The sequence below is a fragment of the Galeopterus variegatus genome, unplaced genomic scaffold (assembly GCF_000696425.1).
Source record: "Galeopterus variegatus unplaced genomic scaffold, G_variegatus-3.0.2 Scaffold18, whole genome shotgun sequence".
NCBI classification, from domain to species: Eukaryota; Metazoa; Chordata; class Mammalia; order Dermoptera; family Cynocephalidae; genus Galeopterus; species Galeopterus variegatus.
Window position 1 is genome coordinate 1,622,528 of NW_007726129.1, and position 25,576 is coordinate 1,648,103.

The window sequence follows — 25,576 nt, forward strand, 5'->3', positions numbered from 1 at the left end:
CACGGAAAAAAAAAAAAAAAAAAAAAAAAAAAAAAAAAAAAAGAATGTAGTAGAACTCCTGGAACTGAAGGATTCATTTAACAACAACAACAACAAAAAACCACAGCCAAGAGCTTAAGCAGCAGGTTAGAGCAAGCAGAAGAAAGAATTTATGATCATGAAGACAGTCTTTTTGAAGTAAACCAGGCAAACAAGAAAAAAAAAAAAGAAAGAAAAGAATTTTAAAAATGAAGAAAATTAGAGAGAGCTAGCAGACAACCTTAAGTGCACAAACAAGCAAATCATGGGTGTTCCAGAAGAAGAGGAGAAAGGAAAAGACATTGAAAACCTATTTGATGAAATAATGGAAAACTTCCCAGGTAGAGGGAGAGACACGGACCTTCAGATCCAGGAGGATCAAAGATCCCCAAACAGATTTAACCTAAAAAGATCCTCTTTGAGACACTTTATAGTCAAAGTGGTAAAACTCAAAGACAAAGAGAGAATCTTAAAAACAGCAAGAGAAAAGCATCAAGTCACCTGTAAGGGATTCCCCATCAGACTAACAGCAGAATTCTCAACAGAAACTCTACAGGCCAAAAGAAAATGGGATGATACATTCAAAGTACTAAAAGAAAAAAACCCTGCCAGCCAAGAATACTATACCCAGCAAGGCTATCCCTCAGAAATGAGGGAGAAATAGTGTATTTCCCAAACAAAAACTGTGGGAGTTCACCACCAGCTATCCATCCCTGCAAGAAATCCTCAAGGGAATCCTGCATCTGGAATCTGAAAAAATATAATCACTACCATGAGTACGTAAGAAAGAACAAGACCCACTGGTAGAACAAAAATGCAAATGAGAAAGAGAAAGAAACTAAATTTTACCACTTCAAAAAACCAACAAACATCAGAGACAAACAAATAAAAGGGGAAGAAAGGAACAAAAGATATTTTAAAAATCCAAAGGAAAATTGATAAAATGCCAAGAGTAAGACAATAGCAACCCTAAATATAAATGGATTAAACTACCCATTCAAAAGACATGGACTTTTGATTAAATTGGATTGGATTAAAAAGCTAGACCAAACTATATGCTATCTTCAAGACACTCACTTAACCTGTAAAGACACCCACAGACTACAAGTGAAGGAATGGAAAAAGATATATCATGCAAATGGAAACCAAAAATAAGCAGGAGTAGCTGTTCTTATATCAGATAAAAAAGACTTTAAATCAAAAACCATAAAAAGAGACAAAGAAGGACACTATATAATGATAAAGGGATCTATCTAGCAAGAAGACATAATAATCATAAATATATATGTACCCCAAACTGGAGCACACAGATATATAACACAAACATTATTAGACTAAAAAAAGAAATAGACTCCAATACAATAATAGTTGAGGAGCTGAACACCCCTCTCTCAGCCCTGGACAGATCATCAAGGCAACAAATAAACAGAGAAACACAGGATTTATACTACATTTTAGACCATTCGAACCTGGCAGATATCTATGGAACGTTTCATCCAACAACTACAGAATATATATTCTTCTTATCAGCACAGGAAACATTCTCAAGGACAGACCACATGTTAGGTCACAAATCAAGTCTCAAGAAATTTTTAAAAACTGAAATCATTTCAAGTATCTTTTCAGGCCATGATGGATTAAAACTAGAAATCAATAATAAGAGAAACTCTGGAAACTATACAAATACATGGAAACTAAACAACATGCTCCTGAATGACCTATGGGTCTAAGAAGAAATTAAACAGGAAATAAAAAAATTTCTTGAAACTAGTGAAAATAAAGACACATCATACCAAGTCCTGTGGGATACTGCAAAAGTAGTACTAAGAGGAAATTTATTGCAACAAATGCTTACATCAAGAGAATAGAAAGATTTCAAATAAACGACCTAACACTACACCTCAAAGAATTGGAAAAACAAGAACAATCCAATATCAAAATTAGCAAACAGAAAGAAATAATTAAGGTAAGAGCAGAACTAAATGAAACAGAGACCCAAAAAATTATACAGAAGATCAATGAAACAAGAAGTTGGTTTTTTTGAGAAAATAAGCAAGAAGACAAACTATTAGCTAAGCTAACTAAGAAAAGAAGAGAGAAGAACCAGATAACAAAAATCAGAAATGAAAAAGGAGACATTACAACCGATACCACAAAAATACAAAGAATCATTAGAGACTATTATAAACAATCACATGCCAACAAATTTGCAAACCTGGAGGAAATGGATAAATTTCTGGGCATATGCAAACTACCAAGACTGAAACAAGAAGAAATAGAAAATCTGGACAGATTGATAATAAGTAATGAGACTGAAACAGTAATCAAGAGTCTCCCAACAAAGAAAAGCCCAGGACTGGAAGGCTTTACTGCTGAATTCTACCAAACCTTTAAAGAGGAATTAATACCAATTCTCTTCAAACTATTCCAAAAAATTGAAACAGAGGTCATTCTCCCAGACTCACTCTATGAGGCCAGCATCACCTGATACCAAAACCAGACAAAGATACAACAAGAAAAAAGAAAATTGTGGGCCAACATCTCAGAATACAGCAACACATCAAAAAAATTATACACTATGATCAAGTGAGATTCATCCCAGGGATGTAAGGATGGTTAAACATATGCAAATCAATAAATGTGATATACCACATTAAAAAAATCAAAGACAAAAATCATATGATTATCTCGACAGACACAGAAAAGGCATCTGAAAAATTCAACATCCCTTCATGATAAAAGACTCTCAGCAAATTAGGTATAGAAGGAAAGTATCTCGGGCCGGCCCGTGGCTCACTTGGTAGAGTGCAGTGCTGATAACACCAAGGCCACGGGTTCGGATCCTATATAGGGATGGCCGGTTTGCTCACTGGGTGAGCGTGGTGCTGACAACACCAAGCCAAGGGTTGAGATCCCCTTACTGGTCATCTTTTAAAAAAAACACAATGAAAGCCATGTATGACAAACCCACCACCAACATCATCTTGACAAGACAAGTATGCCTTTTCTCACCACTCCTGTTTAACATGTTATTGAAGCACTAGCCAGAGCAATTAGGCAAGAGAAAGAAATAAAAGGCATTCAGACTGGAAAAGACAAAGTCAAACTCTCCCTGTTTGCAGATGATATGATCCTATACATAGAAAAATATAAAGACTGTACCAAAAAACTGTTAGAGCTGATAAATGATTTCAGTAAATGATTACGGGATACAAAATCAACATGCAAAAATCAGTAGCATTTTTATACTCCAATAATGAACTAGCAAAGCAAGCCCATTTACAAGTCACCAAAAACAAAACAAAACAAAACAAAACAAAACAAAAAACCCCCCCCAAAAACCTAGGTATCAATTTAACCAAGGAGGTGAAAGATCCCTACAAGAACTACAAATCACTGATGAAAGAAATTAAACAGGACACAAAAAGATGGAAAGACATTCCGTGTTCTTGGATTAGAAGAATTAACATTGTGAAAATGTCCATACTACCTAAAGCAATCTATAGATTCAATGTAACCCCCCTCAAGCTACCAATGACATTCCTCACAGAAATAGAAAAAACAGGGCCGGCCCGTGGCTCAGTCGGGAGAGTGCGGTGCTGATAGCACCAAGGCCCCGGGTTCAGATCCCATATAGGGATGGCCGGTTAGCTCATCGGGTGAGCGTGGTGCTGACAACACCAAGTCAAGGGTTAAGATCCCCTTACCGGTCATCTTTTTTTTTTTAAAAAAAAAAAAGAAAAAAAAATAAGAAAAAGAAAAGACCCAGAATAGCCAAAGCAATCCTGAACAAAAAAAGTAAGGCCAGAGGCATAGCACTACCTGACTTCAGATTATACTACAAAGCTGTAGTGAACACAACAACATGGTGCTGGCATAGAAATAGACACTCAGACCAATGGAACAGAACATATGGGGAAAAGACTGCCTCTTCAACAAATGGTGCTGGGAAAACTGGACATTCACATGTAGAAGAATGAAACTAGACCTGTACCTCTCACCATATACCAAAATCAACTCAATGGATTAAAAGTATTAAAAACTCAAATGTAAGACCTGAAACTATAAAATTCCTAAAAGAAAACATAGGAGAACACTTTAGGAAGTAAGACTGGGCAAAGGTGTTATGAATAAGACCCAAAAAGCACAGGCAACAAAAGAAAAAATAAACAAATGGGATTATATGCACAGCAAAGAAAGAATTAACAGAGCAAAAAGACAACCCACAGAATAGGAGAAAATATTTGCAAACTATACACCCAACAAGGGATTAATATTCAGAATACACAAGGAACTCAAACAACTTAACAGTAAAAAATAAGTAATCTGATTAAAAAATGGGCAAAGGAGCTAAATAGGTATTTCTCAAAGGAAGATACATAAACAGCCAACATCACTAAGCATCAGGGAAATGCAAATCAAAACCACTTTGAGATCTCATCTCATCCCAGTGAGACTGGCCCTTATCAAAAAGACAGAGAATAACAAATGCTGGTGAAGATGGGGAGAAAGGGGAACCCTCCTACACTGTTAGTTGGACTGTAAATTGGTGCAGCCATTATGGAAAACAATATGGAGGCTCAAACAACTACAGACAGAACTGTCATATGATCCAGCAATCCCACTGCGGTATATACCAAAGGAATGGAAATCATCATGTCAAAGTGGTACTTGTGCTCCCATGTTTATTGTAGCTCTACTTACAATAGCCAAGAGTTGGAACTAACCTAAATGTCTATCGATGGATGACTGGATAAGGAAAATGTGGTATACATACACAATGGAATACTACTCTGACATAAAAAAAGAATGAAATTCTGCCATTTGCAACAATATGGATGAACTTAGAGAAAATTACGTTAATTAATAAGCCAGGCACAGAAAAGGAAATACTGCATGTCCTCACTCATAGGTGGGACCTAAAAAAATAAACAAATAAAAAAAAGAAAAAAAGAAAGATACAGCAATCACAATAATTCGTTGAACTTTCAAAAGGAGAGAATGGAACTGAGGCCACCAGACGTGGGAAAGGGGGAGGGGTTAGTGAGAAATTGGTAAAGAGCCACAAAAAATGATTACATTGTTTAATTCTGAATATACTAATTATCCTGATTTGAGCATCATATATTGCACACAGGTATTGATACTCAAAGTTGTATCCTACAGAATTATGAAAAAATAAAAGTATAGAAAGTGTATACACCTTACAAACTGGTAGAGGGGGAAAATGAACAAACGCAAATGTTCATATGCAAATAACAAATGAAAAGAAGGAAAGAAGAGTAAGAAAAAGAAACACAGAATAGACAGCCAATGTAAAAAAGGACAAAGGAGGTCAGAATATCCACTCTTCAAGCAGGAAGTCTCACAGGTCACAAAGCATCGAAGACATCCCTTCATGAAAGCAGAAAAGAGTCAATTGACCAAACAGGGCCCCAGGAATGGAATGTCTTCATCTTCTTCAAAATTTCATCACATCCAGATTTCTGTGATAGTGTGGGGAAATATTTTCAGTGAGCAAAATATTTACCATCTTCCTGGTGATTGTCACTTGGTATCTCCCTTGTCATTTCCTGCATCTAAAAAAAGTTTGAAAGTTTAGGTAGAAGGGCATTCATAGGCATTCAGACATGAGATTACTAGACCGGGGGTCCAGAATATTTTCCTAGTAGCAAGGAAGGCCATCCTCGCAAGCTAGGGAGACAGACCTTCAAGCAAAAGGTCCAGGTTTAAGTCTTAAATAGTCACAAAACAAGGAAATTCCAGAGTTGCTTTGGAGCAGGTAAGGAGACTCTCTGAAAATATAAAATATCCCTAGAAGGTAAAGGACATATCAAACAGTGAAATACTGTATTTTCTCTGCTTTAGATAGCTCAGCATAGAAATTAGATGAGGTCACCTTTTCCAACTTTATTTTTTCCTGTTTTAAGGACTCCCATACTTATTTTACCTTCCCGTAAAGCTGTTTAACTCCCACAGGGGTTAACGGGAGTTTTAATAGGCTGAAAATTAGTCTGAGGCATAACTAGGCAGGAGTGAAGCAAAATGGAAGGCCATCTAGGGTTTCCTTTTTTTAAATTATCTTAAAGTATTTAGAATCTTTTTGGTAGTCATTTAAGTCTCTATTTCTTAATCTAAAAAGATATAAAGCAAGCTATTCAATTTTCCTTTTTCTTTCAATTCAAGAAGTAACTTCAGATAAGTATTTTGTTTCTTTTTTATCTGACAAGTGCTATTTAACTTTAACTGTAAGTTAGAGTATCCTTTGTCTTCATTTCCTTAAATCAATACTAAGATTTTTAAAAATGGCAACTGAGATAGTTTCTAAGTCACCCAAGTACAATCTCCAAAAACAAAGGAACCAACTAAATGTTAATGTCTTTTTAAAAGATGAAGGTATTATATACTCAAACAGAAAAAAAATTCTACTAACTTTTTGCTAGTACAATCTTGATGATTCAAATTGTGAATAATCAGAGCCTTTGCTTCTTTTTCTTTCTCCTGGCTATTTTCTACAATTTCATTGCTCATTAATTTATCAAAAGAAAAGGAGGACAAAGGGAGAAGCTGACTATAAAGTAGTCAGTTCTGCTCCTGGTATCATATTCATTCACACAAATAAGTCTTATACAATGGTTGCATCCTTTTTCCCACCAATTTTTTCACTAAAAACTTATATTAAGTTCTCCCTCATCTTGCATGATCTCTACCTTTCCATTGCCCGTAACATTTATGCAATAATTTTACCCCTTAGCTTTTCTTTTTTTCTGTTACATTGAAGAGGAAGCTTTGGGAAAGCCAGCCCTGAAATGTAAGATTCAGTAGTTACAAGGTAGAGGTAGAAAATGTGAGCAGCAAGGCAACAGGAGATGGAGACACTAGGTAGAGAGCAGAAATTTGAAAACCAACCCAAAACTATAACAGTTGCATTCCTGTTTGGGGACCAAAATACCTGGCATAAAATATGCTAAAGTTATATGTATAAATATATGGCATTTGATAACAGGTTAGATGGGAAGAGGGGAAGGGGAGATTGAAATTAATGGAGAAGGTACTCTGCATCCAGTCCTGCCCTTTCCTTTCAGAGGGTCTAAAAAGGCTTCATCAAACAAATCCTCTTAGACTTTCATAAATAATTGAGAGTCCACTGAATTATTAGTATTAATCATTGGCTAGTCAACAGATCAGCAGGAGAATTAATACATTACCTGAGTCCCCAGTGGGAAAGTGTCTAATTTCTGACCTGGTGTACAACTGTCCTGTGTTGCAGAAGTACTCATTAGGGAATCCTTTATTTCTCGGTTGGGGAAGGGAATAAAAAGTCCTTTGTTTGACTCTGTGTTAAAAGAAGAAAGGCATACAAGGAATCAATGACCAGACTTCAAAGGCAGCATGTCTTATGGAAAGATACTAGAGAAGAAGTCACAAGATTGAGAGCTAGTTCTGGTGCCACCACTTGGAAATCATGTGAACTTAGGCAAATCACTTAACCTCTCTAAATCTCTCACTTCGTTTGTAAAAGAGTAATGATAAACCTAAACTGCCTCTTAGGATTTAGGTGAGGCTAAAACAAGATAATGGATATGAAAAGGCTTCATAAACTGTGAAGTATTCAAAAGAAATTGAGAGGAAGGCAAATATTTTGTACATTTCCTAAGTGAATAAATAATGAATTTTGACACCAAAATCAACGATCTTCAGCTATAGGGGGAGATGCTGGGAATAGACTCTTGGCATTACACATGTCCTGGGTACTAATCAGCAGTCTGCACATTCACCATTGCAAATCAGCCTCTTTCTGCCCTGATTTCTTTATTTGTAAAAAAGAAAAACTAATCAGAACCAATTTCATAGAGAAGAATGCTAAGTTCTTAGGTCTCCCAGTATTTTTTGCCTATGATTTTTGAGAAACAACTTCAAAAATAAAAAAACTGTTATCAAGAACAGTTAGGATTTCTATTAGATTGTCACTCTTGTACACAAGTTTTTGTACATTCTCGATCCATATACTTATTAATTGTAGAATTCTGGGATTTGGGGTCTTCTGGGGCTCTTGGATGAAAATAAGAGTTTTACTTTTGTTTGGGGATTGTTTTGTTTCTAGCAGGATTGTGTAAGAATTAAGACAGTTTCAAAAACTTGGACCTTCATCAAACAATGTGCTCTTGTAGTTGTTTTCATCTACTGGTTCTGGCAACAGGAAGCTACTACAAGCCAGTGCAACTGAGAACACAGAGTGAATAAAGCCAGCCTCTTGAGAACCAGCCCATTTGGGGCTCTAAGAAGCTTCCCACTTCTGAGTTGCTTTCTGGGACTAAAATGTCCAACTTAAACAAGATGCTCTTCTACCATTGGACTTGATAGAACTACTTTTCTCAAAGTGATATATGCTCTGGTTCCCACTGCAGTAGTTCTCTGGTTCCCACTGCAGTAGTACTACAGAAAAAACAAGGTGAAGGAGAAATTGCTGGTTGCAACTTGATTCTTCATAGAACCTTTGTTAGTAAGCTGTGACTTTGCGTTAAGGTCTCCTCTTACCCTTCTCCTGCAGAAGACTTTGCAAGTGTCCAAGACCCTGCTACCTCCTGCTTTTTCTCTTATAGCACCTACAGGAGAAATCTGGAATCTGGAAGCACTCTTTTCCAGATTCACAGGTTCTTTTTCTTTCTAGTTACTTCTTGGTTTAAGCAAATCCCCCACAGCCTGAACTCTTTGCTGAGTGCTATTACACCTTCTGGGTTTCAGCTGTCACCAAAATCTGGATGTCCTTAAATTTAAATCTCTTAACTCTGATCTCTCTTTTTGATGTCCAGACCTAAATTTTCCTAACAGCCCCAAAGAATGTCCCACAGACAATTAAAAAGTTAGTATTTTATAAACCAAACATTATCTTCAGTTCCAGGCATCCTTCCGCTGGTGCCTCTTCTAATCTTGATATTGACATTATTTACCCAGTCACTAAAGATAGAAACCTGTTCTTTGACTCACTCATCTGAAATCTCAATCAATTACCAAGTTCTATAGAATCACTATTTTTTTGGTGGGAGGGGGGAGCTTTATTTTAATTGAGATAAAATTCACATATCATACAGTTCACCCTTTTACAGTGAACAGTTCAGTGATTCTTAGTGTATTTCACAAAGTTGTCCAGCCATCATCACTATCTAATTCCAGAACATTTCATCACCCCAAAAAGAAACCCCACAGCTGTCACTCTCAATTCTCCACCTCCCTGCCATTCCCTGGCAACCACGGATATAGTTTCTGCCTCTGTGGACTTGCCTATTCTGGATATTTCATATAAATGAAATCATGCAATAAATGGCCTTTTCTGTCTGGCTTCTTTCACTTACCATGGTGTTTTGAAGATACATGTTGTAGCATGTATCAACACTCCATTCCTTTTTATAACTGAATAATATTCCTTACATGAATATACCATATTTTGTTTATCCATTCATTAGTCAATAGACTTTTTGGCTATTATGACTATCATGGATAACGTTGCTTCATTCCTGTACAAGTTTTTGTGTGAATGCAGGTTTCCATTTCTCTTGGGTACATACCTAGGAGAGGAATTGCTGGGTAAAATGGTAACTCTTATTTAAATGTTTGAGGAACTGCCAAACTGTTTTTCCAGAGCAGCCGTACAATTTAACTTTCTCATCAGCAATATATGAGGGCTCCAATTTATCCACATCCTTGCCATCACTTATTACTTGTCTTTTATTCTAGTCATCCTAGTGGGTGTGAAGTGGTATCTCACCGAGGCTTTCATTTGCATCTCCCTGAGGGCTAGTGATGTTGAACATGTTTGATGTGCTTGTTGGCCATTTTCTTATCTTCTTTGGAGAAATGTCTATTCAAATCCTTTGCCCACATTTTAATTGAGTTGTTTGTCTTTTTGTTATTGAGTTGTAAGAGTTCTTTATATAAATGGATAATGGACCTTTGTCATATAAACGATTTGCAAATATTTTCTCCTATTCTGAGATTGTCTTTCTACTTTCTTGATAGTGCCCTGTGAAGCACAGAAGTTTTTAATTTTTATGAAGTCCAGTTTATCTTTTATTTCTTTGGCTGCTTGTGTTTTTGGTGTCATGTCCAAGATATAGGATCACTCTTGAAAAAGAAAAACTGATTCCTTGCCCTGCCACCATTATGACTAAATATGTCATATACCACAATCAGGAAAAATCCAGAAAAAGAAGCAATTTTCATTCTGAGATAAATTTTTTCTTGTCTTATATTTGTTTATTTTCTTCTTTTTTTTCAGATATAAAATACACCTAGCCCTAAATTCCAAAAGCAAATGTAATTATCACATTCTTGTCCAGCTCAAGTTTTTATACCCACACAACCAATGTGATGGGACCATAATTTAATGTCTTTTTATCGTTGAAAATTGTTTTAGGGCCGGCCCGGTGGCGCACTGGATAGTGCGCCGCTTGGGAAGCGCGGCGGCGCTCCCGTCCGAGGGTTCGGATCCCACATACAGACTGGCTCCAGCTCACTGGCTGAGCGAGGCGCGGGAGCAGCACCGAGGCTTGCGATCCCGTTGCCGGTCCCCGGTCCGGTACGGGGGCAACACTGAGGGTTGCGATCCGTTGCCGGACACGGAAAAAAAAAAAAAAAAAAAAAAAAAAAAAAAAAAAAAGAAAATTGTTTTATATCTGTAATGACAGAGGAATGAATTTATAATGCTGATACAGGGACAAAGAACTAATAGTTGGTTACTTCAACTATGAGTAATCACAGCTGGATGAGGCTGTGCTTCACACGTTTGGCCAAAGATGCTTCAGTCCACAGGAAGTTGAGATGAAGATGCACTGTCCAGATATCTATATTATTTAAGTGACTATTTTGAGAGGTCCCTGCTATTCCAAGCTGACCTTTATCCATCTAAAACTCCATCATGACTAAAACGAGAGAAGACATAGATCAACAGGTTGAAATGAGGTGGATTTCAATGAGTTATAAAAAAGGCCTTGACGTATCTGCTAGACATGGGAATGAGCCACTGAGGGTAACTGTGGTGAATTTTTCTTTGCTATTTTAAAACAAGATATTAATTAGATCACTATGCTTTATGTGTGAATCTATTTATTTATTATTTTTATTTTTTATTTTTTTAAAAGATGACCGGTAAGGGGATCTGAACCCTTGACTTGGTGTTGTCAGCACCACGCTCAGCCAGTGAGCGAACTGGCCATCCCTATATGGGATCCGAACCCGGGGCCTTGGTGTTATCAGCACCGCACTCTACCGAGTGAGCCACGGGCCGGCCCCATGTGTGAATCTATTTAAAGGCAAAAATAATTGGCCAAAAGAGTGAGCAAGTTCCCTTTCAACTCGCAGAGTCTACGTGTGCTATATACATATAGCTACAAGATAAATGTAAATTATCTTTAGTAAGGCATTCACTGCTCTCCCTAATCTGACCTTCTATCCAACCCAAACCTCCCAACCAAACCACAGCACCACTTAGCTTCTTCCTGACCTGCATGCTCATTACCACTTTCACACAGCTATTTACACAAATTTCACCAACCAAAATGTGTCGCTCCTCCTTTTCAGGCCATCCCAGTGCTCTACAGCCTAAGGTCTGATGGCTTTGTCTCCACATCTGCCACAAAACCTTTCCCCACTGCCCCTAGAACACTCTGAGCTTCTACAGCATTTCACCATCCACATTAGAGTTTCTCAAGCTGTTCTACTAAACTCTGAAGATACAAACCCAGTTTGGGAAACTGCAATTTAAGAAACTAAACTCAGTACATAAAAAAAAAAGTATTTTATTTTTTCTTAAAAAGATGACCAGTAAGAGGATCTTAACCCTTGACTTGGTGTTGTCAGCACCACGCTCACCCAAGTGAGCCACAGGCCAGACTCTTAATAAAAGAATTTTTTAAAAGATTATATTGGAAGACAATTTGGCAGCTCCTTACAGAGCTTAACATACTCTTACATATGATCCAGCAATTGTGTTCTTTGATAATTACTTAAATGAGTTGAAAATTTATGTCCACACAAAGACCTGCACACAGATATTTATAGCAGCTTTTTCATAAATGCCAAAATTTGGAAGCAACTAAGATGTCCTTAGGGAGGTGAGTGGATAAACAAACTGTTGTATATCCAGACAACGATATATTATTTAGCACTAAGAAGAAATAAGCTATCAAGCCATGAAAAGACATGAAGGAAACATAAATGCATATTGCTAAGTAAAAGAAGCCAATCTGAAAAGTCTACATGCTGTATAATTCCAACTGTATGGCATTCTGGAAAAGGCAAAACTATGGAGACTGTAAAAAGATTAGTGTTTTCCAGGGGTTAGGGAAGAGAGAGAGATGAACGGGTGAGCACAGAATTCTTAGGGCAGTGAAACTATTCTGCGTGATAATAAAATGGTGGCTACATGTCATCATACACTTATCAAATGTACGTGAATATACATAGAAATATACAACACCAAAAGTGAACCCTAATGTAAATTATGGACTTCGGGTGATAATGATGATCATAACAGATGTACCAATCTGGTGTGGGATATTGATAGTGAGGGAAGCTGTGCATGTGTGGAGGCAGCGGTACATGGGGACTCTGTACCTTCTGCTCAATTTTGCTGTGAGTCTAAAACTGCTCTAAAAAATAAAGTCTTTATTTTTTAAAGCAGATTATTACTGTAAAAGCTTTTTTGCCTTTATGTCTTTTCAATATTTTTCGTAACTGCCATCAAACAAAAACACAAAATTAAAGAGTCTTAAACTGCCTGTGGGCCTCTGAAATGTATCCCTGGACTAGGGGTCCACAGCCCTGAGTTTGAGGACTACTGATCCGTATCATTCATTTGACATTTTCATATACACTTCCTGGAGTTGTTACTTAACTCTTTCATGTTTGTCTAGTTTTTTCTAATGTTGCTGTAGTGTTTCAGGGAATGTTTGCTGCTTCTATTTCCAGAGCACATGTACCAGAAGATAAGTTATGTAAGTTTACAATAAAAGAAAAAATCTTTGGTTGAGGTTGAGGAATCAAAAAAATTTCACTAAAATTGATGGACTTTGATCTGGGTCACAAAGAAAGGGTAGGATTTAAAGCATTCCAAGTAGAGGGACAGCATTAGTTTAGGGGCAAAGGACGGAGAAAGGAAGGACTATTTAGGGAGGAGGGAGTGGTCTGGTTTGATTGGAGCATTAGACATTGTAGTTGAGAAATAGGAGATAAGGTTTCAGGTTAGACTGAAGAGATAAATTGTGCACAGAGTTTAGGGGAGCCTTGTATGCCAGATGAAAGAGTTTAGACTTAATAGGTAAGTGGGGGCCATGGAAGTTTTTGAGCAGGGAAGTATAATTAATGATCACAGCTGTGTTTTGAGAGAATTAATCTGGCAGAAAGTAGAAAATGAATTGAAGGAAGAAGAGACTGGAATGCAGCATCATGTAATGGTTACGAGGACTCTAACAATATATGGACCAGAGTTTGCATCCCAACTCTGTCACCTACTGTATAACTAGGGCAAGTCATTTTACTTCTTTGGGTCTCAGTTCCCTTACCTGTAAAACCACCTGCAAAATTGTTATGAGGATTAAATGAGATAACAGACAGTGCCTGGCCTGGAGTTTACACTCAGTAAATGATAGCTACTAAGCATGCCTGTTAAGAGACTATTAAAAAAATGGAAAGGAGGGCTCACCAATCATGGATCATACTGCAGAGTATGAACATTCAGCTGTGCTTTAGAGGAGCAGCAGCATCAAACCCCAATATGATTCTGATCCAGGGTAATGGGAAAGTTGTGATAACACTTATGAAACCCTAGGAGCTGTTTAGGGCTGGGGGAAAGCAATTCATTTGTTTATTTGCTTTGGGGGAGTTTTGGGAAAATGTGTAGCTTGAGGAGCTGGAAAGTTATTCAGTGGTGATTCCAAGTGTATATTACTAGCTGGTCAGCAGAAATGGGGGATGCAGGTTGTGAAAGCTAGACCAACATATTTAAGATATAAGGAAAAATATAAAATAAGTATAAATAAAGAATAAACTTATTTATTTATAAATAAAACTGTGGAAATAGATGAGGTTAATAAGGGCAAAGAGTAGAAAAAGAATAGGAGAGCCTGAAAACATAGCCTAGGTATGCTTGCACTGGGAGTATGGGAAGAGAGAGAAATCTTTTTTTTTTTTTCCCTTTTTTTTTTGTCTTTTTTCGTGCCCGGCAACGGATCGCAACCCTCAGTGTCACGCCCACACCGGACCGGGACCAGCTACGGGATCGCAACCCTCGGTGTTGCTCCCGCACCTCGCTCAGCCAGTGAGCGGCCGGTCTGTATGTGGGATCCGAACCCTCGCAGAGAGAGAAATCTTTGAAAGAGTCAAAGATTATGTGCTTAGGAGAATAGGAGGAGGATCTAAGATAGTGAAGGTTCCCTGCCCATTCAAAATGATCAGCAGGAAAGCGCTGTTTTGAACAACTGAGCTAGTGGGAGCTGTTTTCCAGAAAGTTTTCTCCTAGCCTGTGGCATGACTGTTAACATGACATAAATACTTTATCGTATTGGATTACCAACAGTGCTTACTGGCAACACTCTCCAGGGATCCAGCACAAACACAATTTTCAGTGGAAAACAAAACTCTTTAACATTTCAAAGTAATGAAATAAATTTTATATTAAAAAAAAAAATCCAGGCAACAGCTGGAGCTTCTAAGAATCTTTAGATACAGGCCCTCTGTCTAGTAAAGCAGCTTGTTCTCAGTAGAGATTTTGCACTTTAAAACATTTTAACTCGGGCCGGCCCGGTGGCGCACTGGATAGTGCGCCGCTTGGGAAGCGTGGCAGCGCTCCCGCCTGAGGGTTCGGATCCCACATACAGACCGGTTCCCGCTCACTGGCTGAGCGAGGCGTGGGAGCAACACCGAGGGTTGCAATCCCATTGCCGGTCCCTGGTCCGGTACGGGGGCAACACTGAGGGTTGCGATCCGTTGCCGGACACGGAAAAAAGACAAAAGACAAAAAAAAAAAAAAACATTTTAACTCATGGAGTGAATCTTTGTGTATGCTAACGATGTAAAACGACATAAATGAAGTCTAATTCAGCTCATACAAAAGAGGTAGTCATATTATGTTTTGATCTTATCTTTTTCTGTCTAGAAATGGATATATAAATGCTTGTAACTAAAAAAGGACTAGGCTGTATACCAAGGAAGGCTGTATACCAAAGTATTAACTGGGATTCTCTTTAGGGGATGAGCTTGTAAGTGATTAAAATGTTGTTCTACATGCTGTTAAGTAACTTCTAAAATTATTACAATAAAATTGCATCAATTTTGAAATATAAAAAGTGCTATTTAAGATGAAATAAAGCAACTCATACTCCCATCACTTATGTTCAATTTCCAAGAAAGGAAAGTTACAATCATACCTTACTATGGCTTATTCTACCACGAAATACTGTGAAAATGACTTGTCAATACATAGCCATATGGATAGATAAGAAGACAGGAAAATAAAATAAAATAAAAATAAAGTTATTGCTGGGGTTTTAGAAACTGATTTTTAGAGTTTGTTTATAATTCAGTAGATCCTTCAAAGGGATAGAGGCCTTCAGCAGAAGAAAGTTTTCTCAAGTTAAAGGTCATCAGATTTATCTGACATGAGCATCCCAGGCTAACACACAAGGTAAAATGGATGCAATTTCTCTGGTGGAAAGCTTTCTTCCAGTCTGTGGCATGACCATTAATGGGACTTAACCACTTTAATCATATTGAATTCTCAACACTGCTTACAGGAATATATCACAAACACAAGAGATTCTGCAGCTGCAAAGGTTCTTTGTGTGGGAGCCCAGGAAGCCCAGGGTGTGAGCTGCATGGATGCGATGAGTCCTGAGTCTTTGACTAATGAAATCAATCACTTTAGCAATGCCCAGGGGTCAGTGGGGATGAGCAATATAATTTTCAGGGTGCTCTAATGACTTAAAGTGATGTAAATGAAATTGAATTCTCTGAGTACAGCTTGTGATTTGATGGATTCTGGGTTAGGCCTGCTAAACAAGTTCCTTCTGGCAGTGAGAGGAAGGAAGAAACATGCAGCCAGTGAATCTTGTGCTTGCTTCAGATCTGTTCTTTCTAAACTATTTTATCTTTATCCTACTCAAGAGTGGCTATTACAAATGAGACAACTGATGTTTTAATCATTTTATGATCACAGAAAGAAAACTTACCCATTTCAATCCTGGTGTCAACATCAGCACTGACTTTTGATACAGAGCTCTCGTCTGTCACACAATTTTTCATTGTCTTCTCCCTAGAGCTGCCACATAGAATAACTTATTTAAAACACAGAAGAAGCCTTCTGAGATCACCAGTAAATGCTGTTTAGAAAACATTAGCTCATAGTGATCAGATTTTTAAAAAATGCTCTATAACATATTAACTGTGTTTTACAAATATTTCAGTTAAAGCCATAAGTTTTAAGTCATAATATTCATAACTAAGAATGATAAGAGAGAAAGACACTATATAGTTCAGGCTTTAAAGTGTGAAAGCCAGAAAATTCAAAACTTACTCTGTTTTTCTGATACAAATTTACGTCTAAATGATTGAGGGAGTAAGATATTTTCTTTTGAATTAAATCAGTGACAGTCAGCATACAGAACGGAAAGTTCTGCTGCCAAGAATTATAGTGGGGATAACTATAGCCATTAGTTAGAAAAACAGACAAGAAAGGCAGGTGTTTGCAGTTGATTGAGGTAAGTACCTTGGGAAGTACAGTAAGTACAAGAAGCCTAGACTATGTGCCAGGCTATTTACTCTCCCCATTTCTTTAAATCATAAAACCCTCCTGTTACCTATTATCTCCGCGTTCTTGGTGGGGGAACCAGGACTCAGAAAGGCTTTTTTTTTTCCTTTTCAGAGAGGCTTTAAAAAAAAAAATCTTAGGGCCAGCCCGTGGCTCACTTGGGAGAGTGTGGTGCTGATAACACCAAGGCCACGGGTTCGGATCCCTATATAGGGATGGCCGGTTTGCTCACTTGGGAGAATGTGGTGCTGACAACACCAAGTCAAGGGTTAAGATCCCCTTACTGGTCATCTTTAAAAAAACAAAACAAAACAAAACAAAACCCAAAACTTCACCCAAGGTTGTACAGTTTGTAAGATATTAATGTTAGTACTGGACACTTGAGTAACATTTTACCTCTGGTTTTGCAATTTCTACATGGTAACCAAACAGATAAATGATGGAATTAGTTATTTGCCTTACTAGAAAGTTTATTCAGCTATACATTAATTTATTTCTTTATTTCTATAGTAAACAGGGTACCCCAATGCATTTAAAATAGGAATTAATTCACAAAATAAATGTACAAATAAATTTTTAGAAACATTCAATTTCTGTCTACAGCAGGGTGAATTTTATTTTATGTAAATTAACCTCAGTAAACTGGATTTTAAAAAATAAGGAATTAAAAAAATAGGAAAGCAAGGATGTTCTCTGAAGGCCACACAATAAAACATATAATGGATCAGAGCAAAGATAAGCAAAGTGACTGGAAAAAAGAAGGATCTCAGGCTTACAGGCATTGATTTCATTCGTTCATCATTTAACAAATTATTTCTTAGCACCTTCTGTGTTGCAGGCACTGTTCTAGGCACTAGGAATACTGCAATAAACAAGGCCAATGACAAGGTCCTTGTTCTCATGGAGTTTATATTCTGAGGGCGTGAAGGGGAGGCAATGAACAAGTAAACAAATAAGCAAAAGACTTATTGTAGTGATATGTTCATGATGTCTTGTTAAATTAAAAATGGTATGGATAAGAAGCAAATTACAGTAAAATAAATATTATACACACACACACATACCTAAGACTAAAAGGATATTTACCATAATATAATTAGTATAATATAATTATTTCTGGGTGGTAGCATTATGAATTACTTACTTTATTCCTTGTGTTCTTTTCTGTACTTTCCGAATTCTCAACAATAAGCGTGCAATATTACTTTTGTCATCAGAAAAAAATACTAGTAGATCTATCTACATATGTCTATAGTATACAGATGTCTGGAAGGATGTACATCAAATATCACTAGCAGTTAACTCTCAATAGCAGGATATGGAATGACTAACTTTTTTCAGTGTACTTTTCTGTATTATTTAAATTGTAATGGACTTCTAACTATTTTTCAAAAATAATAAAGCTAATTTTTTAAAAAAGCTTGGGTTTGGGAATACAAAATATGGTACCTTCTTTTGATAGGATTTTAATAACAAGAAATAAAAAAATACCATTCATATACTTGAGAGCCTCAAGGTCTGTTTACTTTTTGTTTTGTAGAGAAATACTTCCCTTCTCTTCAACAAATTTATCTCTAAATCATCTATCTTGCCCATGGAATTCTTCTAATTCAATAGGAAAAGACCAGGTACTGATTGATAACTCTACCAAGAAAAGATAGGTAAGCATTTATGAGGACAAGACATCTCATAGCATCCCTATCTATAAGTTGTGTATAGCAACTTTAGAGAATTTACAGTTATACCCAAAGCAGACCCAACAGTTCAAGAAATCAGAAATGTACCCACTGAGCGACAGATTCTCATCTCAGATAAGTCCCAGTCAGCTAAATGGATACTTTTATTCCTAACCTGAGGATTCTTACAACTTGTGGAAGATTTCTGCTAAAAAACAAAGTTAAGCAGAAATTCACTGTGACCTACATCCAGAACCAAACTAAACATTATTTGTAAATAATCTTACCTTTTTTCCACCTCTAAAAGAAAATTTTCACTGTTGCCCAACTGACTAAAATGGAGCTTGGCAGCTTTTCTCTCACTTTCACGGACAGTTCGGTCATCTGGAGGCAAAAACCGTGGTCTGAGCATGTTTCTTTTTTTCTTTTTTAGAGAAACCAGTAGTGGGTCAGAAAACCATATTTACAGAGGAAAAACTAAAGACCAGTCTCATCTTTGTGCGTTAGAGACAGGTCAAAAAATAGTGCTATTATGTTGTCACTGGAGCAAGCAGTAACTCAGGGAGACTACAGGGATACCATAGCAACAACTGCCACCTAGGTGTAGTTACCCCTTCAGGAAAGTAGAGCTCGGACAACAAACAACACAATGGCCTCATGTTGAGGCTGAAAATTACACCATTTTCTAAAAGAGTTCACTTAATTTTCCTGTAATGGCTTTCCCAGGTCCATGTGAAATCCAATTTTATATCAATAAGAAATGTATAAACAACAACAAAATTATAAGGAAATACAGACCACCTCTTTTGCAGGAGTATCTTCTTTCTTGCCAACTAATCTCCAAAGAAAATTGTTGTATTGGTTTTCTATTGCTAATACAGTTACAAAGTTGGGGCACCTAAAAAAATAAATCTCAGCGTGGAAATTTTGTGTTGAGGAGGAAGTGGTGGTGAAACTATCAACTGAAGAAAACTAAAGCTGGAAGTAACTGATAAAATCACAGATGTCATTCAATAAACAATAAAAGGACTCGTCATACATCCTGCCAACACAAAAGAGTTACATAAATATTGACTAATAAACAAACATATCCTGCCAGTGCACATGCTGGGCCAACATCCACAAGGTTAAGAGGCAGCTGATTTAAAGTAACATTCTGGGGCAAGGAACAGAGGAGGAGGGTCTCACCCAGTTTCTCCAGAGTTTGTAGTGTGTACACAGCAAAGAGCCTATAATCTGTATCTTTCCTTACAACAGGATTGAGTCTCAAATCTAGTTCCTTGAGGAAGGGTAAAGGCTGTAGGCGGGACACCTCCACTAATGAAGGAATGTTGTTATAATATAAATTCAGTTCTTGGAGCGAACACAAATACTGGATGCCCTGCAAGGAAAAGACCGCATTTTGAAACTGCACATTGGTAAGAATTAGGAATCTCACAGTAGAGGTGGAAATATATCTATTACTTTCCATCCATAAACATGTTACCTGAGTCTCCCATGAGAAAGACAGGGTTGGAACTCCCATTTAGTTGCCTGAGAATAAGAACACTGCAGCCCATGGCACTGGATGTTCTATATATTAAATAATTCACATATATAATACATTTTCTCCATTACAAAATCTGACATTCATGTATCTGCAGTCAATACTCTACTTCTGTTTCTCCCCAACCGTTCTCCCAATCCAATCCTTCCTTCCCAGTGATGGCCAGACCAAGCCACTTCAGGATTTCTCTCACCCTTGCCCCAACCACTCTCCTGACCCCAAAAGTACCTCAGTTTATAAGAGGAAGGGAGGTAGGCAAAAGAACTGGTTCTGGGGGAGAAGGACATGTTAAAAAAAAAAAAAGTGTGTGTGTGTGCATGTGTGGTGTGTCTTCACATCACAATGACGAGCTTATAGGATCAATGAACTTTCTGGGGAAACAAAACAGTGCTATCTCCAAGTCCTCCCCTGGGCCACTCTGGGACCCGTCTTCTCCTTGTTTTCCTCTTCAGAGTCTCTGCCACCATGCAAACTCCCCATCCAATCAGTCAGTTCTCCTTGGTAGAGATGTTCTTCTCTGTTCAGTTCTCTTTCTGTGGATGTAGCAACCCCACCTCTCTACTTAACTGGACATTCAATCAGAACTGGGAAATTTGAGAGGAAAAGCCACAATTTTCCTCCTCTGCTGAAACCCGCTATTGAAAAGATTTATTTAATTTTCATGTATTTAACTAGATAGCTGCTTTTGCCCAACACTAAATTTCTGGACAATATTTCAGAACATGTACATGTATGTATAATCATATACTTTCAATAGTAAAACTGCTTGCCATAAAAGGAACTTTATCACTGAGGCTTATTTCAGAAAGGTGAAATTATTTTCCACCATGTATTTGTAAAATGTTTTTACTCACCTTTCATTTAAAATTACCATTTTCTCACTGCAGAAAATTTAGAAAACTCAAAGATATATACAAAAATTCCCAAATAGAACACTGTTTATACTTTGATGCACTTTTCTGTTTTTTTTTTTTTCAATTCCATTAACTTCTATATTATTAAAGGGTCAGTAGCTATGAATAGTTGTCAGTGCGTTTGGCCCCACTCCCAGGGCAGTACCCCATTAGGACTGTCTTTAATGTGTCTTTAATGTCTCTCAGTATGAAAAATCAAGGAAATGATTTCTATGCTCCTCTCAGTTTTCACAGTGGGCATAAATTCATGTATTCCCCAGAGTTATACTAGAAATAGTCACAAAATATTTTCCCTCTGGGAAATTAAGCAAAGTGATTCAGAGATGCTAGAGATGAATATATGCAGATAAATCATAGACACAAAAAAATGTAGAAAACTAACATTTATTGAGTGCTTCCTATATGCCAAGCACTGTACCAGGAGTCTTATATATGTTATATTTGATTATGTGTTAATTTGATTAATCTTTACAACAGTTTTTTACCCAATTTACAGAAGTGGAAAGAAAGGGAGTATAAAAACAAATTATAGCAATGTTTACTTAATTTTTAATCTGAAAAGAACAAGCAAATATACATATGAAAAGAAGAGACTTGGGGCTGGGCAGGTAGCTCAGTTGGTTAGAGTGTGGTGCTGATAACACCAAGGTCCAGGGTTCGATCCCTGTACTGCCAGCTGCCAAAAAAAAAAAAAAAAAAAAAAGAGAGAGAGAAAGAGAGAGGCCTAAGTAACTGGGAACTAATAATTTCTGAAACTGATAGGCCAGATATGAATGGCTGCTAAAAAACGTCTAAAGGCCTAGTTCAACTTGGAGTGGCTGCTTTTAGAGTCCTAATTAGAAATTTGATGTTGCTTGGGCTTCCTCTTTTAGGGATTTTAGCTAAACCCTGAGATTGGGTCTGTGTTGCTGAACAAGTATCCCCTAAGAAATGCAAAATTGGTGGAATAATCCAGGAGATTGTTAACTGATCCTGGATAGCACCTGTGAGTCTTTGTCACGTTCAGTGTTGCATAGAAGGGCTTTGTAAGACAGATTTACAGCTGAGGCAAAATAGGAATATATGGAAGAAGAACCATTTGGAAACAGAACTTCCAGCTCTGTGAGTTTGCAGAGTTAACTCTGCATGTATTTGCTAATCCTCACTGCTCAAGGCTGGTCTTTTCTACTTTCCCTCTGCCCCATCATCCTCCGACCTGAAAAATTTTTTTTCTAAGACTAACATTTCCTCCTCCTAGAAAAAATCCACAGTAACAACATAGGCCAGTGTTTCTCCATGTGTGCTCTATGTATCACCATCTTCAGAGTCCCCTGGATATGTCCTGAGTCCACCCCAGATCTACTAAATCAGACCTACTTTCAGGGTAGAGACAAAGAATCTGTACTTTTACAAGTGCTCCTCATAATTATCTTATGTACCATAAAATTTTTTACTATTGCACTAGGCAGTGATAGCTTAATATATTTCTCCCTGAGTCTAAAATAAATTCCCCCTCAATGTTTTATAATAATTTTAAATATAAAGAAAAGTTGAAAGAGTTCTATAGTAAATAATAAAATTTAGTTGGGAAGCATTTAAAAGGAAGATCCTATATTCCCCAGGCTGACATTATCTCTTATTTCTTCTCATCCTAAATAAATACATAAATAAATAAATTGGGATGACTTGACTGGTCATAGAATATAAAACTTACCTTTAGGCTAGTGATCAAATTCCTTGATAAATCTAAGGATCGAAGATTTTTAAAATTCCTGAAAGCATCACCAATAGAATTGATTTTTCCAGCATAAGATCCCTGCAATGAAAGAGACTCCACCAGTTCTGAAAAGAGATCATCAGTAGATATATTATGATCCTGCTTGGATAAACAACAGAGTCAGTGAAAGTAGGCCTTTCTTCCTCCCACATCCCAACTGTGAAAGGCCCTACATCCAACGTTCATAAGAAGATCAGTTCTTTTTAGAAGCAGCAATGTGGTCTAATATAGTGATACCAAACCTTAGTTTTATAGAGAATCCCCAGGGGGATTCTCTAATTACCCCGATAGATGTAGTAAAAGTCTCCAAACATTATCAAAACAAAATTTAAAAACAAATTCAGGGCCGGCCCGTGGCTCACTTGGTAGAGTGCGGTGCTGATAACACCAAGGCCACGGGTTCGGATCCTATATAGGGATGGCCGGTTTGCTCACTGGCTGAGCGTGGTGCTGACAACACCAAGTCAAGGGTTGAGATCCCCTTACCGGTCATCTTTAAAAAATAAATAAATAAATAAAATAAAATAAAAGAATTTTGCCAGGATATATAATATATATAGCATAAGGATGTCAATCTCAGAAAAGTTTTAAGATAGTAAAGAAAAAAGAAAGAAAGAAAAAGGAAACTGTCAAAGGGTCCATCAGTAGAAGAGTAGAACTAGACAGCTTAAATAGCAGTACATTAATAAAAAGGACAACGCACTAGATCTGTGACCTTGTACAAGTCATTTCACCTCTCAGTGTAAAATGAGGGTAGTAACAGTACTTAATTCATAGTGTTGTAAGGACTAAATTAACACACATGCAAAACTTAGAACAGTGCCTGGCACGTGGTGATGATATTAGCAAACATGACTTTTTAGTGTTACATAATGAAATTTGTCAATATTGGAAGATCTACATAACTTAATGATTCACTATTTTTCAAATGACCAAATGCATGATATTACAAAATCATGCATGAGTAAAAGATCTTTTCAAATGCGAGATATATCAATGAATTTCAATGTAGCAGAATACGAAAAGCTCATTGATATAGCTCCAGATTCCACATACAACTAAATTTTAAGAAACTACCACTTGCCCAGTTTTCATGTCATATCAAAAATGAATATCTACAATTCTCTGAATTAAAATATTGCTCCCTTTCCAACTACATATCTCTATAAGGCCAGATTTGTTTTTATATATTTCAGGCAAAACAACATATCATAATAGATTTAATACAGAAGCAGAAATGAGAATCTGGCTGTCTTCTGTTAAAGCAGACATTAAAGCAACATACAAGAATGTAAATCATGATGCTCTGTTCACTATTTTTTTATTTTGAAAAATATAGTAATCTTTCAAAAAATATTTATGTTAACTTGTAATGAGTATGTTATATTTACCTTTTAGTGAATAAATAAATTAATAAATAAATATTTTAAAATTTCTATATGATAAATATAGTCTACATTAACAAAAGCTCTTTGAGGTCCTCAATCATTTTTAACAGTGTAAAGGGATTTTGAGACCAAAAATTTTGAGATTGCTGAAAAGTGTAAATTAGAATTAGAAAAATTTAGAAAGATGGAGACTTGTCCACACTGAGCCTTCAACAATTTGGCAGTTACAGTTCAGTTTTCCCTACCCACAGCTGGTTTCTACAGAGGTTTCTGCTCTGATGAGCTTTGCAAGAGGGATTTATCTTTTTTTTTTTAAAAAAGATGACCGGTAAGGGGATCTTAACCCTTGACTTGGTGTTGTCAGCACCACGCTCAGCCAGTGAGCGAACCGGCCATCCCTATGTGGGATCCGAACCCGGGGCCTTGGTGTTATCAGCACCGCACTCTACCGAGTGAGCCACGGGCTGGCCCGCAAGAGGGATTTAAAGAAAATGAATGGATTAGCAAGAGGGATTTAAAGAAAATGAATGGATTAGCATTTAAGGAGTAAAAGGACAATACACCAATCTAAGTAAATGAGATATATTCTTAAGGGCTTGGAACACAGTAAAACACACAGAGCCCTTCATATGGAAATGAGACACTCTGAAGGAAAATTTTGAGAGCTGGGATCATGAGAAGAAAGGACAACCTAGGCACAACCTAGTAATTATGATGTTGGGTTTTAACTGAAAATCCAAACCAAGAAAAAGCAACACACCTAGAACTATCACTACTACAACCCCCCGCTGGATGCCTAAGGGCACAAGAAAGAACGAGCTACTAAGGCAGCAGTCACTGGATTGTGAATGTGGACCCAAAATACTCAGGCTACCCCTCAGAGCATATTATAGCTGAGAAGAGAAGGGCAAGAAGACATCTTCTCCACAAAGACGGCAGCTCTAATGTGTATTTTAAGCATATTTTTGAGCTATGTGGTTGACATTTGCACCACTCTTGTGGACACCAAGTGGCGCCATATGTTCGCGATATTTTCTTTTTTTTTCTTTCTCTTTTTTATTTTTTTAAATTATTTATTTTATTTTACTTATTTATTTTTTCTTAAATTTTATTTTGTCGATATACAAATTGAGGTTGATTATTGTGGCCCATTACCAAAACCTCCCTCCCTCCTTCCTCTCCCCCCTCCCACCCAACAATGTCCTTTCTGTTTGCTTGTCGTATCAACTTCAAGGAGTTGTAGTTGTTAATTCTTCTCCCCCCCGCCCCGGTTTTTGTGTGTGGCTGTGTGTGAATTTATTTACTTATTTTTAGCTCCCACCAATAAGTGAGAACATGTGGTATTTCTCTTTCTGTGCCTGACTTGTTTCACTTAATATAATTCTCTCGAAGTCCATCCATGTTGTTGCAAATGGCAGTAGTTCATTCGTTTTTATAGCTGAGTAGTATTCCATTGTGTAGATATACCACATTTTCC

At 37.1% G+C, this 25,576-nt stretch overlaps 1 protein-coding gene and 1 non-coding gene across 3 annotated transcripts in view; one reads left to right on the plus strand and one right to left on the minus strand.

Annotated features, from left to right (window-relative positions):
• The window catches only part of LRRC36 (leucine rich repeat containing 36), a 37,383-nt gene extending 18,364 nt beyond the window's left edge, over positions 1–19,019 (minus strand). Inside the window, exons 1-4 of one of the 2 annotated variants that reach the window (XM_008567702.1) lie at positions 18,783–19,019; positions 16,242–16,330; positions 7,227–7,354; positions 5,549–5,597 (exon numbers count right to left, since the gene is read on the minus strand). In XM_008567702.1, the coding sequence (XP_008565924.1) occupies positions 5,549–5,597; positions 7,227–7,354; positions 16,242–16,330; positions 18,783–18,907 (391 nt within the window). In that variant the 5' untranslated portion in view covers positions 18,908–19,019. The remainder of the gene's footprint in view (positions 1–5,548; positions 5,598–7,226; positions 7,355–16,241; positions 16,331–18,782) is intronic. The other variant, XM_008567710.1, reaches the window with a different exon arrangement.
• A 2,539-nt stretch (positions 19,020–21,558) lies between these two features.
• Positions 21,559–21,630, plus strand: TRNAI-GAU. The gene has a single exon. It is a non-coding gene; the product is annotated as a tRNA-Ile (tRNA).
• The last annotated feature ends 3,946 nt before the right edge of the window (positions 21,631–25,576 follow it).